This window comes from Podarcis muralis, chromosome 4 (genome assembly GCF_964188315.1).
Source record: "Podarcis muralis chromosome 4, rPodMur119.hap1.1, whole genome shotgun sequence".
NCBI classification, from domain to species: domain Eukaryota; kingdom Metazoa; phylum Chordata; class Lepidosauria; order Squamata; family Lacertidae; genus Podarcis; species Podarcis muralis.
The window spans coordinates 46,653,145-46,672,801 of record NC_135658.1 but is presented as its reverse complement, the minus strand read 5'-3'; the positions used below and the strand labels follow the sequence as shown (position 1 = coordinate 46,672,801).

The 19,657-nt window shown below is 40.1% G+C and overlaps 1 protein-coding gene across 20 annotated transcripts in view; it reads left to right on the top strand.

The window, feature by feature from the left end:
* ROBO2 (roundabout guidance receptor 2) overlaps positions 1–19,657 on the top strand; it is a 939,553-nt gene that overhangs the window by 872,025 nt on the left and 47,871 nt on the right. For 7 of the 20 annotated variants that reach the window (XM_028726915.2, XM_028726924.2, XM_028726914.2 and 4 more), the window contains 5 exons: positions 800–826; positions 12,501–12,543; positions 14,179–14,306; positions 18,741–19,022; positions 19,366–19,491. In XM_028726915.2, coding sequence (XP_028582748.1) covers positions 800–826; positions 12,501–12,543; positions 14,179–14,306; positions 18,741–19,022; positions 19,366–19,491 — 606 coding nt within the window. The remainder of the gene's footprint in view (positions 1–799; positions 827–12,500; positions 12,544–14,178; positions 14,307–18,740; positions 19,023–19,365; positions 19,492–19,657) is intronic. The other 13 variants (XM_077927271.1, XM_028726916.2, XM_077927279.1 and 10 more) reach the window with 3 other exon arrangements.

Here is a 19,657-nt window from a genome sequence, read left to right as displayed (position 1 = left end):
CGAGATCAGCAACACTGAAAGCTGCAATGTGTTGTCACCTCCTTACGTTAGATAGCTATTAATAAGACTTTATGGGTTTAGTAGATTCACTCTTTTATGTTATATTTCTGTATACATCAGATGTGCTAAATACACATGTCTACTTCTTAATTGCTAATGAAATGTTTCATGTCTTCAATTGTTTGGCCTTTGTGTTATGTATAACAGCATGTTTTTGTGAACAGGCTTGTATCATCTAACAATATGTGATTTTACCATATATGTAAATATTTATGCAGCAGAAAATGTGTAGAAAATTTGGTTTCTAGCTGACAGCCATATCCATTTGTCAGCACCCAAAACTGTGGAATAGCTAAGTTAGAAGGCTCATTGCCCCCAAATAGTTATGTATATGGTACTGGCATTCATGACATTTTAAGTGACCCCCTCAGTATGTGGCTGGCTGCTGTATTGTGACACAGGGTTGTCCATTAATTTTCAAACATTGCATTTGCTCGACAATAAAATCTCATAAGCAGTTACATTTCAAAGCTGGTCATAGCATCTATGAGATGGATTGCATGTCCATGTTGCCGGTTATTATTCAATATAATTGTCAAAATCGCCTTCCACCTCTTTTCAATCCTTTATTTTTCATGGGCTGCTGGCTGGCTAGTGCTTAAAGCTGAATTGCTATAATCTGCACAAGATTTTGAGCTACATACATAAGTCAATTCTGAAGGGCACTTGTGCCCTTTAATTGGCGCACTTCTTAATGGGGTTTATAACTCACAATGTATTTACTTTTCTTGTTTTGCAGTTCAGTCCTTCACCTTCACCCCTGCAGGTACTGTTCATTAGTCTGTCTCTTACCCCAGCAACATATCAGTGCAGCATATAGTGGTTGAACCCCTTCTAATTATTCAGATTATACAAAGACTTAACACTCAAGTGCAAGAAGAAGCACTCTGTCTGCTCATCAGTTACACTAATGTGATATTGACTGTACCAGTGATTCCAGCAGAAGGCTACAAAGTAATAAACCTTTCTTTATAATTGTGCATCCTGCCCACTCACCCTGCCCTTCTAACCTACTCTGTTTTGAAAGGTAATTTGTAGCACATTGGTTGAAATAATATATTTATCCACATGAAGCCTTTAATCACAAAGGGCCAAATTTTATGCTTAAGGATCTCCACGCTTAACTTGCAAATTTCTGAAGATATTTACTGATGGTCAGAGAAGCAGAACTTATCCTAGCTTCTTTGTAGATTCTTCCTGAACTTGAACATATGCCAGGCATAGTCAGAAATAAAGCCATGCACATAAATTTAATACTCAATACAGGTTGAGTTATTATTAATGCATAAACAGCCCATTCTAAAGCAACATATTTTCACACATTTCTACAGCTTTCCTTTAAACCAACCTATTTGCAAAACAAAACCTTGAAATGACTCTGCCATTATCATTTCCTTAGCAGACCTAACATAAAGCTAGCTATTATAGTTAGTGTGATTAAAGTGATGTGAAAAGTAAATGAACTGTGGCTGAAATGGCCCAACATATGCGTGGACGAGGAAAGTAATAAGTACAGTTAAAAGCCACTATTAAGACAAATAGTTATCCTATGGTTTCCACAGCTTGCCTCTTCCTAGTCCACATTGGTTTAGGCAAAATCTCCAAGGTGGCATTTCTTACCCATTTTGATAAGGATATTGGCGAGCAAATACTCATTTGCTATCCGGTTTGCCCAGGCTGACGGAAATTCTGTATGCAATGGCAAGACTCTCAAGATATATTTTTGTTCTGCCAATACTCATCGTGCAGGAATATGATTACCTCAACATCTGCATGATTGATACAATCTGTCAAGCAAAATTTATTGTTAGAAAATATCAGCAGCACCCTTGCCAGCATTAAGCTTGCTCACAAATAAGCACAGTTGTGAATACTTTTGCAGCTACTGTGAAGATGTGAATGCACTTTATTTTTGGTTGACATTTTGACAAATGAAAACAAGATATTCCAAGAAAAATTGCACCAACTGTGTGACCACCTTTCACCCCACTTCTGTTACACATTCACCTTGATAAGTTTTATCAACCGAAATTCAAACAAATTTCTAGTGACTCAGACTTGGGTCTCCTTGTTTTTCTCAAAACAGCAACAAGAGTGCTTCTTCTATCCCTGTTATAGACTGTTCACCTAATTTGCTGTGTGCACATGTCACATTTGTTGTTCAAGGCATCTTGTTACACCCCTGTTACATATCTATCAGATCACCTTTTCTTAAATGAGCTTGACCCTTTCCTTCCCTCCCTTCATTCAAAAATTAAACCTTCTCTCTCTCTCTCTCTCTCTCTCTCTCTCTCTCTCTCTCTCTCTCATATGACTATTTCACCAGCCTTTATTCAACTTATTTAAAACATCCTTTTACCTTTCATGTTCAAGCTGCTCTACTCCTGGCCTCTCAGAGAACCCTACCCCTTTTCTGTCTTTGCCAGCTGCTTCCTTCAGCACCTGGCTTTGAGAACTCTCTCTCTCCCTCTTTCAGTTGCCTCTCTTGCAAAGCTCAGCAGGAGGCCACAATTGCCTGCTGAGAGAGGCAGCTGGCAGGATATCTACCACAACAATTTTGACTTTGGTCCTTGCAGTCCCCCATGACAAGGTATGAAAACACCGAACTATCTTTGCCAAGGACTCTTGACATGCTTGTTTGGTGGGGGAAAGTGGGGGATCAAACTCTGGAGATACATGAGGCAGGAAAGTATGGAATGGTATAAACTGCAGCTAACCTGCAGGGTGCAGCAAAATGCCATTCTGCATTAGGATCGGTAAATCCAACAGTTTCAATTGTGGTCATTAATACTAATATAAGATAGATTGGAATGTAACAGAAGTTAAAAAGACACTGATGATAGCATAAGATGAGCTGTGCTGGAAGAGACCAAAGACCCATCTATTTCAGCATCACAGTAGCTAACCAAGTGCCTATGGGAAGTGTGCAAGCAGGATGTGAGTGCAACAGCACTCTCCCTACTTGTGATCCTCAGCAATTGGGATTCAGATTCATAATGTCTCTGATGCTGGGTGTAGTACATAGCCATCACGGTTAGTAGCCCTTGATAGCCTTATCCTCCATACATTCTGCTTTATCAGTTATGTGCCTGCAATATCAATTTGAAAAGTTTTCAGTTCCCTCTGACTGTTACACAAAGCTATGGCTTTTTATTCATGTGATGTGCGGACAAGGGCACAGATACATGCACGGAGAGTTACATGCAAACATATACAACTCATGCTACTAGAATAAACACTAATTTCCCCCTTTCCTGCAATGAAGGGTCAGCTGATTGGATTGATGGCTCCACCCACAGTCAAAGGCAGGCAGCAATGTTTTGGAATGTAGGGCTGTCAGGATCCAATTCTGCTGTTGCCTTTGTCAGTGCAGTGCAGCCAGATCACCCACTACCTGCTCCCAACTTCTCTCTTATCAGGCTTACTTTCTCTTCCTCCTCCTCCTCTTCCTTTGGAAACCCTACCCCAATTCCTGACTTATTCCTTCTATCTTTACAGAAGCCTTTTTCCTCCCTGTCCCCCCCCCCCCCCGCCCAGCTTCTTGCTTAGAATATTTTTTAAAAAATAAAAAACCCTCTTTACCTGCCTTATCTTCGCTACCTGCCTCAATGAAGGAAGACAGGAGCAGATCCTTTTCATCACGCATCTTTGCTCTGTCAGCCCCTCAGGCGGGTACTTAGCCAGAGAAGCCCAGCATTATAGCAGGCAAGCATAAACAATGGGAAGAATTGCCTATGTGTCAAAAACCATATCTTCTACTTTCATTTTCAGCGCAGAGGTCTGGAATAACTTTTTCTTCAGCTCTTTGAGGCTTCCACATAGCTGCTAAGCCTCTGATTCAGTCCTCCACTCTCACCCGGCCTACCAGATCCACGCCGCTCGCCTGAGAGTGGGTGTGTTGCATTGTGCCTAGAGTACCTGTTAGCCTAACACTCCCAGTGATGGATTCTGCCCCATTGTTGGCCTCTAGAGCTTATGATCACCCTGCTGGCTGAAAAGCCTCCTTCAAATGGCACCCTTTGGACAAGACAGCAGAGAAAAATCCTCAAGGGAAACATACGTAAGTCCCTGCTTCAGTGCAAACCAAGGAAGTCTAGATGAGCTATATACCTTGAGGAAATGGCTGCCTCTAACCCCAATCAGACATTTTGGGAGGAAAGAAAGGTAGAGGCTCAGGCAGTCAGGACAACCTCCAACATACCCAAGGTCAGGCACATCCAATTTTGACGTCCAACTACAATCCAGGATCAAAAACTGGCAGTGATCTACCACTCTCCGAAGTAATTTAAGTAAAATGAATGAATGGATCTTTATTTCACAGATACAATAGTTATGTTTGGATATCATCATGACAGATCCAAATAGTTGTTAGATGGTCAAGTGAGAAACAAGTGAGAAAAGTCACACTATATTTTTATATTAGTTTACACAGATCTGAGGAGCCAGTCAGAGTGCGCCAGGCTTCTCCATCTTTCCCCCACTGTTGCTTTAAATCGCAGCTGACTTTGTGTCAGCATCCCCATGCCTTTTCCTCCACCTCTCTTTCCCCTACTGTTGCGTTAAAGCCTTTCCCTCACTCAAACTCATGGAGTGCTAAGGGGGCTTTTTCTCATGTGTTTTGTTCTTTGCCTTCCTCGCTGTTTGGGGGGGCTCCTTTCTTATTCCTTTTGTTGCATTTGAACTATCAGGTGAGCAGGCACAGAGCTTTTCATTTTCTACCTCCCACCCCCCACCAGAGCTCTAACTACCCCCAAGAGCGCAGAGCAGGTGGCGGGAAGGAAGGCAAGCTGGCTTTAGAAGGAGGGAGGAGGAGGAGGAGCTCAGGCTTGCATGCGACTGGTAGCAGCAGTGACTGTGCTGTGTCCTAGGCTGCGGAGAAAGGCTTTTCCTTCTCAGATTCAGGTAGAGAGCTGTGTTGGTCTGACGCAGTCAAAATAAATAAAATAAAATAAAAAATTGTCCAGTAGGACCTTAGAGACCAACTAAATTTGTTCTTGGTATAAGCTTTTGTGTGCTTCTTCAGGTATCTGAAGAAGTGTGCATGCACACGAAAGCTTATAAATATTTTTTTAAATATTTTTTCTTTCTCAGACTGCAATCGACCAATATCAGTCCCAGGATCTCCAAGTCAATCACGATAGACTTCTTGGACATGACTGCCCTAGATCATGCACTTAACCCTTCTCATTCCTCCAATGGGGATGAAGATTTTCCAAGCTTTCAGCCTTCTCCTCCCCTGTTTTGTCCACAACTGTGAATCCCACAGATTGTTCCCACATCCCACAGATTGTTCCCACCCCCTTAGCTTTTCTTCCCCAAGAGTGGCTGGGGGGACCCAGCCAGATGGGCAGGGTATTATTATTATTATTATTATACATTTCCCTTTAGAAACTGGAAATTGCCACCATTCTGCTTTCTTCCGGACAGCCTCCACCCTAACACCTTCAACCAACAAGCAGCCACACTCTCTTCCCTTCTCTCCCAACCAGCTTTCCTTCCTAAGGTCACCTCCAACTCCCACTTGAAACAAGAACTTAGTCTTCCCTCCTTCTGCCCTTCCTTAGTGACCACAGGGGAAAAGCTTGGCACTCCCACAATGTACGTAGAGCTTCAAAAGTCTACATTCAGCAAACCAAAGAGCTCAGATGGACAGTTTCACTCTTTGTTTCATTCCATCTCTTCTCTTTAGGGAAGAAAGTGATTTCTGCCACTCTAGCTAGATGGATAAAGGCCCTTTCCTGCAAAGCTCAGGGACTTACTGTCCCTTTGCACATCATGGCTCACTCCTCTTGGTCTGCAGCTCCCTGCAGTGCATTTTCAGTTAATGCTGCTCTGCTGAAAATATGCAAGGCAGTCACCTGGTCCTCCCACAGCACCTTCACGAGACATTACAAAATGCTCTCTCTCCTCCATAACACTGCAGCCTCTCTGCTGTCTGAGATTAGGATAGCTCTGGTATCTCCCAATCTGCTGACCTTTCATTGCAGGAATGGGAAAAGGTATGATTGTATCTACCTGAAGCATAGTTTTCCATTCCCAGTGAAAGGTCAGCAGGGCCCCACCCTCGAGGCTAGCTCCTTCCTTTATTTCTGGGATGTAGGATATACTTTTCTCCTTCTTAATGTCTGTCTTTCCCTTGAGCTTGGAGAGTTTGCAAACAGAATCCTTGGAACCCTACACCCCAAAACATTACTGCCCGCTTTGGGCCATGGGCGGAACCAGCAACCCAATCCGCTGACCTTTCATTCGTAGGGAATGAAAAACTACACTTCGGGTAGGTATAATCGTGTTTTTCATGGTTAGTTTCCGAATTCTCCTTGTGCAAACATACACTGCAGGCTTTAACATGGTTGAAAGAAAGGTGAGCTGACAGAAAGCACATACCTCTTTTCTAGGCAGATACCAACTTTTCAGATTCCATAAGAATGGTAAAAAAGAATCCATTTTCTCATGTGAATCCTTCTATGCTATGTAGTACCCCATTGCATTTATCCATCCTGTTCCCTGCTTCTTATAAATTCATAGAAATCCATCTACTGAAACAGGAAAAATGTAATGTATTTTTCATCTTCCCTCAGTTTCCCAAGTGTGTGTGCATCCATTTGCAGGAATGCAGACATGTTCCTCTAACTTCATACACTATCAGCCTGAACGAAAACCGTACATTTTTGCTTATAAATACTAAGCTTGGGGATTAAAGATTGTTGTGAAACTGAGTAAATAAAAACAAATTACAAATGGCAAACTAAACATTTCACGCGCAAGTCCTAATAGTGGTAGATTATTATAAATTATTTGACAGAACCATCCAAATGCAGGAAGATTTGATAGAATTTTTATATGCTGATTATCTGTTCTGAGTTAATGCTTATTAAAAGAGGATTAATCTGTATTCATATTTGAGGAACAGCTTATCAGAAAAAGGGAAGAGACTTGGCTGGCAACATTAAAGTTTTCATTTGTACTAGGAAAATGTGGCCCACTAGAGATAGGCACACAGAAAGCTTTATTTCCTCAAAATGTCAGCTGAGTGTGTATTTCTATTTTTTGGTTCTAGCCTGCATGAAGATTGGATTTAACCTTGCCAGATAGTATTTGTAAATAGTTCAACTAGTACCATAGTATCTTTGTATACTGTATGTATATGAGTTTTTTCAATTTTTGTGTGAGGCTTAATTGTGCATGTTTTTGTATAAACCTTGCAACACAGGTTAACAAGGATTCTTCAAACCTCTCTCGTTCCCTCTTTCAATATACCCTTGTGTATGTTATATATTTAAAACATGTTCCTCCCTTTATATTCTGCAGATTTTTAAAGAATCTGTATGAGATCCATAATCATATAAACAGTTTTTTAATTTAAAAAATACTGCTTTGTGATAATAGATGGAATTTCATCTCCCTTTCAACTTTCAAAATGTCTCAGCAGTTTTTTGAAATTTAGATCCCTGAATTAAATCAGCTTTGCTGATCCACCCCCACCCCCCGATATGTCTGTAAGGACTGTAGTCTACTGTATTCAAATATGTTTCCCTTCAGCATTTTAGGCGTGTTTTGCAATTCTAGAAATCAAACTGCAGGCAAAAATGCTGACACAAACATATGGTAACAGTGATAAACATAGTGCTTAGTTTGGCAGACTAACTATCATTTGTGACTTTTGCTGCCTTTTCCACAGAATGTTGATCCTTTCAGAGTGATGCTCTCTTGCTGGCTTGCCCAGCCATTTTTATTGTGGATTGTATGAAGCTTTGGGAAATAAAATAACTTAAGTAATAAGGGAGGATATTTTTGGGAGGAGGGAGACATTAATTGCAATATTATAAACTTATTATCCTTTGACAGTTGTCACTCTGAGAGGATAACAGTTGTCACTCTGAAAAGTATATTAATTTCCAGAGACAGATGTAATAATGAAGCAGCATCCATTCTTCTGTGGTTACTTTTCCTTATAAATGTGTTCCCCAAAGGCTGTAAGATAATTCCATAAGAAATGCAACTACTGAAAACAGATATTGCATTATAACCTCACCATATGAGAACTATTTATAACACCCAGCAACCATTAAAAAATGATAAAGAAACACGACTTTGTTTTTGATGGAGAAAATAACTCCAGCAATCAGAATGACAACCACATTGGTCCAGTTCATAGAATCATAAGAACACAGGAGGTCTCAGCTTCTTATTGCCAAGGTATTCCCTTCTCACCACTCTGCCAACACTCTTAACTTTACTTTCGGGATTGCCTAACTGTGCCAGTATAAGCCTACAGAAATCAGACTGCAGGGTCAACTCCATTCCTCCTGTCCCCTGATTTAGTACTACAATCTGAGTGAAAGGAAAGCTCCTGTAGCTAAGCATTCTGTCCAACTGCTTGCTTTGTTGCAAAATATTGGCTACTATTAAGAAGCGGACATCATGTCCCAGAACATAGAGAATGGGGACAAGATGGAAAGTGCTATTTAGGAGCTTCTCATGTGACTGGAAGTTTGGCCATCTGTATTAGGAATACTTTATTTTTAATAGCCCTACTAGTGAGCAAAAGGGGAACATAATCCCTCTACAGTGATACCTCGGGTTACATACGCTTCAGGTTACATACGCTTCAGGTTACACACTCCGCTAACCCAGAAATAGTGCTTCAGGTTAAGAACTTTGCTTCAGGATAAGAACAGAAATTGGGCTCCAGCGGCGTGGCAGCACCAGGAGGCCCCATTAGCTAAAGTGATGCTTCAGGTTAAGAACAGTTTCAGGTTAAGTACGGACCTCCGGAACGAATTAAGTACTTAACCTGAGGTACCACTGTATATCTAACTCCTTTCTTGGGGGAGGGGGTAGGATTAAGCTCTGAAGAAGTGTCCGTTGTGAACACCTGCTTACATAAATGATCATGGATCCTTTTATTTAAAAAATGGTATTACATTGGCCAGTTTCTATTCTTCAGGTGCAAATGCCAGTCTTCAGAACAAGTTACATGTTTATCTTAGAAAGCCAGCAATTTAAAATTTGAGATCTGGTGGCCTAGAATGTCTCTTGTCAACAGTTTTTGCCTCAGTTCCTCAGACTTCCTTTCCAAGAAAGTTAATTCAGCCACAGGGATGCTCTGTGGCATTCCAGAATGAAAACAAATGCAAAGAACTCATTCAGCTTCTCCACAATCTTGTTTTCCTTCATTAGTACATCTTGACTCCCCTGTCGTCTAAAGATACAACTGCCTTCCTAGCCAGTTTCCTCCTGCTTGCAAAGTGATTAAATAACTTTTTAATTGTGGTCCTAAGGTTTCTAAAAATGCCCTCCCTGAATTTGCTCATTTTGTCCCTTCTTGTCTGTTTGCATTTCTGTTGGCAATGTTTGTGTTCCTTTTTGTTCTCTTTATTTGGGCCAGACTTCAATTTCTGAAGAAAGGCTTCTTGATCTCTCATAGTTTGCTTGTTAAGCTTGCTGGTAGTCCCTTGGCCTTGGTGGTACCTTTCCTGACCTGCATTGAGGCTGAGCTTCCAGTATTGTGGTTTCTAATAACACCCACACATTCTAAAGATATTTGAGCCCCTTGACTTTACCTTTCAACTTCCTCTTTACCAATCCACTCTTCCCCCCTTCACCCTGGGAGTGGGACACTGCTAGGACGTCCTCATCCCCAGAAGGCCTCATCCCTTAACTCACTGCCTCAAGAGAACAAACTCATTGCAGTAAGCCTATCCTCAGCAAGCCATATGTCTGGCACATTTTCGGCATAGTATAAACGAAATTATACTATACTATCTTCAATTTAAACTTTAAAATGTAGACTATAAGTGCTTGGTTTCAAGTTTCAAATTATGTTTGTAAGGTTATGGAAGAAGATGCAGAAATGAAAGTGAGATATTCCAATGTAGATGTTAGTCACACATTTTCTAACAGCTACGATGCCAGCTACAAATAAATAAACTTGCACCCATTGTTTCCCTGCAGATTGCTGTACAATATCCACCCAATTTCACTTAAACTATTTTAGCATGTTATGATTGTTTAGTATATTAAGAAGCATTAGAATGCTTGTGTATACTTTGTATTTAATATTTTATACACTTTCACTGTGATTAGCATTAATTCATTTCCAAATAGGTAAAGCATTTAATTTGTGATATGCCTGTTGTGATTTTCTAGCAACCATAATTGCCCATACAGTGGTGATAGGCAATTAATCATCAGTTCCTAAGTTCATTCTATATGGGATCCCAAAGGGATCCTCTTTGTCTTCATTGTAGTTGAACGTGCATTGTGAAGCCACTTGTGGAACTGATAACACAGCAAAAATGTATCACCAGAAAGCTGCAGCTACCCTGCTTTATATGTCAGTGTCTTTGCTGATCATAGCATTTCCATCTTGATGCTGTACAGTTGTTTAACTGAGATTGCAGAGTGTATGGCAAGAGATCAAGAGAAAGCTGCTTTGTGTTATAAATTTTGAAGTGTTTCTGTATTACTGGAGAAGCATTTTTGTGGAATTTCCAGATGGATATGATCGCCCAGGATGGTTGATCATTTCAGTTAATCCTGTGAGTTGCATCAAGCATCTCTTGTGGTGCTTTGTACAAAAAGACCAGTGACTATACTCCAGCATGGATTGTGGTTGTGTGATGGTTGAAACCAGTGTGGTATACTTGATGAGATCATTTGTTTTAACTGGTTTTAATTCTAAATTCTAAATTGTTGTAACCCATTCTGAGACCTGCTGGTAAAGAGCAGGTAATCATCACCACTGCCATCACTATATTTTGATGGGTGACTTTGCTCACTAGGTGACTTTGAACTCAGGCTACCCCAGCCAAACCTATCCCACAGATTTAATGAAAAAAATAGGGGGGTGCAATTTTATCCCCTTTGGACTCCTGGTGCAATGTTACACATGTAAAGCTCTCCCATGTCCCTTGCTTTCTCAATCTCCTTCACTGGTTTTCCAAACTTTCTTCATTTTTTTGACAGCTAGCACTGAAATTCCATGGTTTTCTTTACTTAGGGGTATCTCTTCTTTATGGGTAGATGCCAGAGGTTGCATCACTTTAAGTCACAGGAACACACACAATTGTCACTTGAGAAGATAGTTCAGGGGTTCCAATACGTAAGCTTTACCCTAAAGGTAAAGGTAAAGGGACACCTGACCATTAGGTCCAGTCGTGACCGACTCTGGGGTTGTGGCGCTCATCTTGCTTTATTGGCCGAGGGAGCCAGCGTACAGCTTCTGGGTCATGTGGCCAGCATGACTAAGCCGCTTCTGGCAAACCAGAGCAGCGCACGGAAACACCGTTTACCTTTCCGCCAGAGCGGTACCTATTTATCTACTTGCACTTTGAAATGCTTTCGAAATGCTGGGTTGGCAGGAGCAGGGACCGAGCAACGGGAGCTCACCCCGTCACGGGGATTCGAACTACCAACCTTCTGATCGGCAAGTCCTAGGCTCTGTGGTTTAACCCACATAGCCACCCGCATCCCAAGCTTTACCGTAGCCTTTACTAACCTGGTGCCCACGACATGTTTTGGACTACAACTCTTATCGTCTTAGTCCAAACTGTCTGACAAAGGCTGCTGTATGTTATGCAGAACACTGATACTGTGTCTGGCCATACTATCCACTGTACTGTACTGCTTTAAACAGGACTTCTTACAACATAAGATTGTCACAGTTATAAGCAATGCAAGACCCTAAATTTATAACATTATCTTGTTGTAAGGTAGGTGCGTTTAGACTATGTTTGAAAAGTATTCATAATTTTTTGAGATTACAAGACTGATCTTGGCAATTAAAAGTTTACATCATTGTTTCTCAAACTTGGGTTCCCAGCTGTTGTTTGACTACAACTCCTACTGGTCCTGCTAGCTAGGAAGTATGGCATTGGTTTTACATCATTCACTCTGCTAAGAACACTTCAGGCATGGATAAAAGGTGTTAGAATATAAGACGAGAATACATTTTGAATATTTTTTTCCCATTTCAGTTTCCCCAAATTTTTCACTTTTGTTCCTACTGTAATGATAAGCAGATCTAGGTCATTGTTAATTACTTATTAAAGTACTAACGTGCTAAAGAGAGCACAGATTCATTTTTATTTAGTTTGAAGATATGAAGGTAATGTTTTCATTGGAATCTGCATGATTCAGGGGTCTCTAGCTTCATACATTTTGAAGCCAAAGGTCTATTGATTTGAGAATTTCCCCCCAAAACCTATAATATCAAGGGATCAGAAATAAGTTGTCCTGTGAGACTGTGACTGAGAAAGATTGATTTAAATCAATATTGTCTAGAGAGAACTGGGGGATATGGCAATTTTTGCTTTCCCACCTATACTTGATTATATTGTTTAACACATTATATTGTATATTGTGATATGCTTGATATAAATGACTTACTATGCCTAACAGATTTTTCCTACTCTCTTATTTATGAAAACCCACACCAGTTACTTTCCAAAGAGGAGATGGGGGACTTATGAGCAATGGAAGGTATGTCTGCTATTGAAAAGGTCATATTCAGTTTCAGGTTGTGTCATATTTAAGCCCCATCATATTTATTTTTTTATTAGGAACTAAAAAAAAGAAAAACAGACTACTACATGATCAGTTGCTAGAGTGACAATTCTGGGAGGAATTAAATGGCTTAGACCAGATTTTAATGATCTGTTGTACACTTGAGGGGAATCAAGTCCAGATGTTTCATATCTCCCAGATGTCCAGGAAGAAATTAGTAGAAAGTATCAGAAAGAATGTGTTCATTTGTTTTCAGGATGTTTATTGCATTAATTAGGCATTAGTAAATGAAGTTGCTGTTGTTTAAGACTCCTTATTGGCTCCCACTAAATTGCTGTGAGTGAACAATTACACACAATCGATCACAAAATAAATGATTCATGGAAGATGAATAGGTTGTAGATTGATAGGACTAGATTCTACAACTTTGGCTACTCAATTGAAATTGATAAAAGTTGATAACAGAGCCATATATCCTCATCTATTTTCTCTATGCCAATATGGAGATTGTAATTAAGCTCTGGTAATAACTTCCAATCTCCTATTTAATCAATATCTCTCTCTCTCTCTCTCTCTCTCTCTCTCTCTCTCTCTCTCTCTCTGTGTGTGTGTGTGTGTGTACACACACACACACACACACACACACACACACAAAGATTAGTCCTAATGAGAGTTCATAGATGTGGCAAGAATGCTGCTAGATCTTCTTATTGCTGTTTCCATAGAAACCCACATTTCTCTTAGGGATTGTGCCAGAAGGGATTCATGGGGGGTGGGAAGGGATACAATAACTATAACTGTTAAAAAGGAACATAAAAGGAGCCTAGCTGGATCAGTCCAAAAGCAGATCTAGACCAGTATCTTGTTTCCCACAATGCTGTTTGTTTACATGTACTAATAATCAAGTACAGCTTCCGACTTATTTGTTTAATGTGCTGTTCCCCCACCTTTCTCCTATTCATCTCTCCCAGTTTTAGGAACGTGCCCACTGAGCCAAATTCTAACGTCTTAATGACTAGGTCCTTTCAGATAAAAAGTGCTCAGCCTTCAGTTGTTCTTGAAATCTGAAATCAAATTATATGAACATGAAAGTCTGTTGACACAGATAAAAATGCTGTTTTGAACTTTTCATTAATCCCACTCAAACCTACTTGCCTTTAAAACCACGCAAGGCTGCTCAAAGGAAGAGCTAGCAGCTTGTGGATGACAGACATACATTTGGGATGCAGGAAGTGAAGGAATACTCACCCAGAGTCCTGGAAATGGCTGATACAGAACAGTCACTTTGAGTGATTGTTCCCTTGAGGTGGTAATTTATCATTCATCCCTAGTTTAGGATCCTTCAATGGTACAGCCTATTCCTTGTTTTGAAATGAACTACAGAATTCATTTGGATTCTAGCAGACTTGTAACTGATTCCACTTCCACACACAGTACTAATTTGTATAAAGCTCCAATTAACTTCGGAATCATTTATATCAAGAAAGCCTTCACAATTTTAATATGAAATAAATTTTAAATTTTATTGTTGAGAGAGATGTATAAAGTCTCTTCAGTTTGCAGTTGTAAAGAGTTTCTCACAGATGTATTTCGATGTTCATTTTTCTTCAGTCGACCAGGCCTGTTAAATGCAAGTGACCCGAGTTATCCTTGGCTAGCAGATTCTTGGCCTGCCACCAGCCTGCCTGTAAACAACAGCACTAGTGGACCAAATGATCTTGGAAATTTTGGACGTGGAGGTAGGTTTGTTCATAGCCCTTTAGCAAAAAAATAATAATAATTTGCAGGACTATCCATTCATTTTTTACATGAAATGTTATTTGAATACATTTGGAAATCTAGATAACTAAAAGGAAGAACACCACATAGCAATAAAAGAAGACCATCAATTAAGAAAAAAAGGAAATCTACATTTCCCTCTGAATATTAGTGTTTAGGGGGAGGGGTTATGGACATGTGTCTATGATTCTGCAAAGTCTTCCTTTTGAATTTGCTCCATAGAACTTGAGTACTGTTTCTAAACCAGATGAAATAGTTTAGCAGAATGACTATGCTATTCTAATGTGCTTAACCATTTCATAAGATGCTACACATTCATTATATTGGGCTGTATCCTGTACTGCTGTTGCACAAGTAAAACAGGTTTTGGGACACAGACCATCCAAAACAGATTTTGGAGACTTGTAGGGGAGAGGAATGGAAGATGAAATCCTACTTTGCTCATGCAGAACTGAATGTGACCCATTGAATTGAGCTTGAATCCTCTGGTAGTCAGCTGGAGAAATTGTTACAAGTGTGTACCTAGACTCACCTTTCCACAGCCAGCACTCATGTATGTTCGTATAGACACTGATGAGAGGTTTATGATCTTCTGCTGGAGTTATGACATGCACTTGTTATAGAAGCTCTCACACAAAGGAATAAGGAACGCTTGGTTTATTATATAAAATAGGAGTAACAGTATATAAATGCTGTTTCAGACAGCAAAGTTACAGTCTAAGTAGGTAGCAAATTCTACAGTATAAACACACCTTCATTAAAGAGTAAAAGAGCATAACAATTTTGCCATAAATAAGTGGATAGGCGGGGGTGGGGGGCAGAAGGAAAATATACCTGCCCTTAAAGCAAAACAGAAGTGTTCTGAATCGTGGAGAGCGCTGGGTAAACGCTGTCATGTTGGACCTGGAAAAATTAACTAACCTTTGAATCTAATGGGTTTTTAATACCTTTTTGCCAAGGCATGCCAGTGGAGAGGGGAGAGGGCTGGGAACTGAGTAATTTCTACAATTTCCATAGTTCCTTCCAGAATTTCCTGCCAAATCCTCACCTTGAAAAATGGCTAAAGCTGGCCATCCTGTTTGCTTAACAAAAGGGTGAAAGACTTTGATATTGAGCCATTATCTGAATCTGGGTATCCTTGTCTGCTATCTGCTTTCAAATCACCTTACCACTGAGGAGCTGAGTATCCTGTATTTGAAAACTAAATTTCCATGTGTTAATCTTTAGGTCAGATGTGGGTGAACTCAGGATATGCCCAAATGCCCCTTTGGCAAAGGGCTGGAACCAGGATTGTTCCAGGGTTACCAAAGCTCATAATGGAGGGTGTCATGTCATATTAGAGCTATATCAATCTTATACATTGCACAATCTACAGAGGTAAACCATACCATAAGTTCAGATTTACATACACCTCTCCACAGAGTTAGTTTGGATGATCCAGAGATTATTGACTTCCACTGTGGGAGAGGGACTTCTGGAGCGTTTGAGGACTTGCTGTGGCCAACTGGCTACACACTTTGAAGAGAAAGTCACTTGACAGGAAAGTGATCTTGACTCTGCACTTCTTGCAATTCCAGTGGCAGAGTCAGAGATGGAATTGATTTCAGCTTATGCAGTCAGTTGATGTGGACCAGGCACTGGCAGCTATACCCTCCACTTGACCCCTGCCCCTCCTGGCTGATTTGTTACCAGGCCAAGTTCAAGGTGTTACTGTTGGTACATAAAGCCATTAACAGTTTGGAACCAACTCACCCCTTTTATGCTCACTCGACTGCTTTGATCTGATGAACTGGCACTGCTACAAGTGCCACACCATACTTGTATGAAATTGTTCTTTAAGTGTGGCACTACCTACACTTTGGAACTCCTTGCCTATTGACATCAGGCAGGCACCTTCACTGTATTTTTTCAGCACCCATTTAAATCATCTTTGCTGCTATAAAGCAGTATATAAATTTCGTTAAATAAAATAAATAAATGTATTAAATTTACATTCCCCTCTCCATCAAACACACTCCCCTGCCCCATGCTACTTCGTTGCCCCTCCCACTTACCATTTATAACATGTTTTTCATGCTATTTTTAAATACATTTACTAAGTCTGCCTTATTATTATTATTATTATTATTATTATTATTATTTGCCTTTTACATTAGTTTTTGAGATTATTTTTCCTGGTTGAAAGCTGTATATATACAATGGTAGTTAACAATGATGGTTTTGGACAAACAGCAGAATTGTGAAGTAAAAGTTGAATAAATGCAATGTATGTGTAATAGTATGTGTAATAGTAAATGTGTAAATGTATGTGTAATAGTATTATTGCATTTTAAAAAAGCATCTGGTTTGTGAGTAGTTAACTGAATGAAGGTAAAAAGTTGACAAATTACCTTTAATGGAGGCCTAAGAGATAGTGTACAGGCAATCTTACAGCTGTTGGTCTGTCAAGAAACCATTACACTGATACAGTTACTTAGAAGGTGAATATGTGTCTTGAGTTTTTCTGGTATGTCAGTAAGCATCAGAGACCATTGTTTTATATGAGACAGTGGGATCAAAAAGGTCAGTCTGTGATAGATCCTTCAGTGGATGTTCCATTTAACTGTCAGAGAGAAGGTTTTGATTGGTTGTAACACTGCGGCTGAAGGGTGTAAAAAGGCAGACACAGCAATTCAAGAGTCAGTCTTGAGTTTGGAGCTAAAGAAGCCAGCAGAAGCTCCAGTGGCAGCAAGTGTTACCTGTCCAAGGAATGAAAACTTAGGACAGGCATAGGCAAACTCGGCCCTCCAGATGTTTTGGGACTACAACTCCCATCATCCCTAGCTAACAGGACCAGTGGTCAGGGATGATGGGAGTTGTAGTCCCAAAACATCTGGAGGGCCGAGTTTGCCTATGCCTAGATTAGGACAACAGGACTGAAATTGCAGGCAGCTGAAGCTGAGAGGAAGACTCCCAGAGCACTTCGCTGGAAAACTGGAGCCAGATTGTCAACTGTTAGCAGTAGTTCACAAGGAGCAGTCTCTGACCAGGGAATCTCTGACCAGGGAGATTTCAAACTAAGTCCCCTGTAAAAACCTGCATGTTGATGGGAAAGGAGAAAATATAGGCCGTTGGCTTAGTGTAGGGAAGAGAACTGGTGCAAGGAAATAGGAACCTCCTTTAAGTAACATTTTAAAGCAAATACCAAACCAAGTTATTTTAACATCCAACTTGCAAAATAATCCTCTTATCTGATATAATTGTGTAGTATTCATTAAAGTCTGTGAACACAACAGGTAGCTCTGTCCACTGTTCATCTTCAGAAGCTTGATATATGCATTTGTTCAACATTTCTGTCAGCACTGGATGTTTCATTGAGCCTTATGCAACTGGTATACCTTCATTAGTCAGGAACATTAACTTTTTGAACCTGGTGTCAGAGATGGTGTCAGAGATTGCCACTGTGAAGATACATGATCAGGCCTTCAGCACACCAAAAGATTAAAATTATTAATTTATCTAGATCAGCCTTCCCTGTGCTGACTATGGATCATGGGAGTGGTACTCCAAAGTATCTGGAGTGGGTACCATGTTGGGGAAGGTTGAAATAGATAAATGGGTGAGGGAGTTCCCTGGTTCAACACATGACATATTTACTAGATATCATGTAAATGTATTTTAATATTTTTATGGCTTAACTGTAATTTAGATGTACTTTTTTCCCAGAGAAGCTGCCCTTCAGTTTCAAAGGCTTAGTTTAGCAAAATAATTGACTGATCATTTAATTCTCTTTAGAGCTGCTGAAATCTTGACACATTTCAAAATGATTTATTCATATCTTCTTCACCCCTCTTTATTGTCAGGGAAAAAATGTCTGGCTAACTTCAGAAATAAAGCCAGATAATGTTCAGCAGGAAAGAAAGAAAAAACATTTAAGCTCTGCATACCTTGAAAAGAATTATCTGAGGATTGTTCCATGTTCATTCAGTTCTGTGCAATACTCATAAGGTGTTTTCTTGATGGTGGGGGAAAGCAGAGGGAGATGCTTTCTTCTGTGATTTGTGGAGTGACTCCTTTCATCATTTCCCTGGAGCACAGACAGTTTCATTGGCTCTGACATGAAATGAACAATTGAAAACATTCTTCAGGACAGAAATATTCCAAACTTCACTTTCACAGCTGAAGGTATGGAAGAAAGATGGTTTTAGGCAGTGAGACGTGAAGGACAAGTGGAAAGTTTGTCACAGATGCTGATAGCGAGGCGATGGCTGTACATCATCTTCCCTCCATTGGCTCATGGACACTGTCTCAGCTGAAATGCAAACGTGCAGAATGACACATTTATTTTTTATATTAAAACTTCTTGTTGGGGTTTTCCCATGTTGATTTGTTTCATTTCCCTGTTTTCATCACAGATGTGCTGCCTCCGGTGCCAGGTCAAGGGGATAAAACTGCCACAATGCTTTCTGATGGAGCCATTTACAGCAGCATTGACTTCACTACCAAAACTAGTTACAACAGTTCCAGCCAAATAACACAGGCTACCCCATATGCCACAACACAAATACTGCATTCCAACAGCATCCACGAATTGGCAGTTGATTTACCAGATCCTCAGTGGAAAAGTTCGATTCAGCAAAAAAGTGACCTAATGGGATTTGGTTATTCTCTGCCTGATCAGAGCAAAGGCAACAATGGTGATTTTAGTTCTCATTTTTCTTATTACAATTGTTTGTAAGAATCTCTTGTGCACAGTAGAAAATTGTCCTTCTTTGTTCCCATTTCCCTTAACTAATTGCATATCTTGCATGTATCCTATACTTACGCAACAAACTATATTGTGTTACGATTTTAGTTTGCTTTAGCTTTTGCTAGTATCACAGCTTATCTTTCCCCCACCCCTGCTACCATTAGAATATATTAACTTAAATATTTTTCACAGTCCTGCCACATCCACTGTTTACCAGCTAACTGCATGTTGTGCATGTGCTATAAACTAATCACATGATGGCACTGTGACCTTTGCCCTTTAACCCTTAGCCTTACTTTACATCCCTGACTACCGATTGGCTGAGGGATTGTCTAATAGAATGCCACACAACCAGTCACAGGATTTCAGCACCACCAGCTCTCACAACAGCTCAGAAAGAAGTGGCAGCCTCTCAGGTTGGTTTCAATACAATGCGTGTAAGGAGAAGTGTTTGTGCTTGTAAGAAGCTTTAAAAAAACGCAAACTAATTATAACCTTGGAAGAATGATCACTGTACCCAGAGCCTGTGTTCAAATATTGCAGTTTGCCTTCCATTTAGACACATGTGAATGTGTCACGATC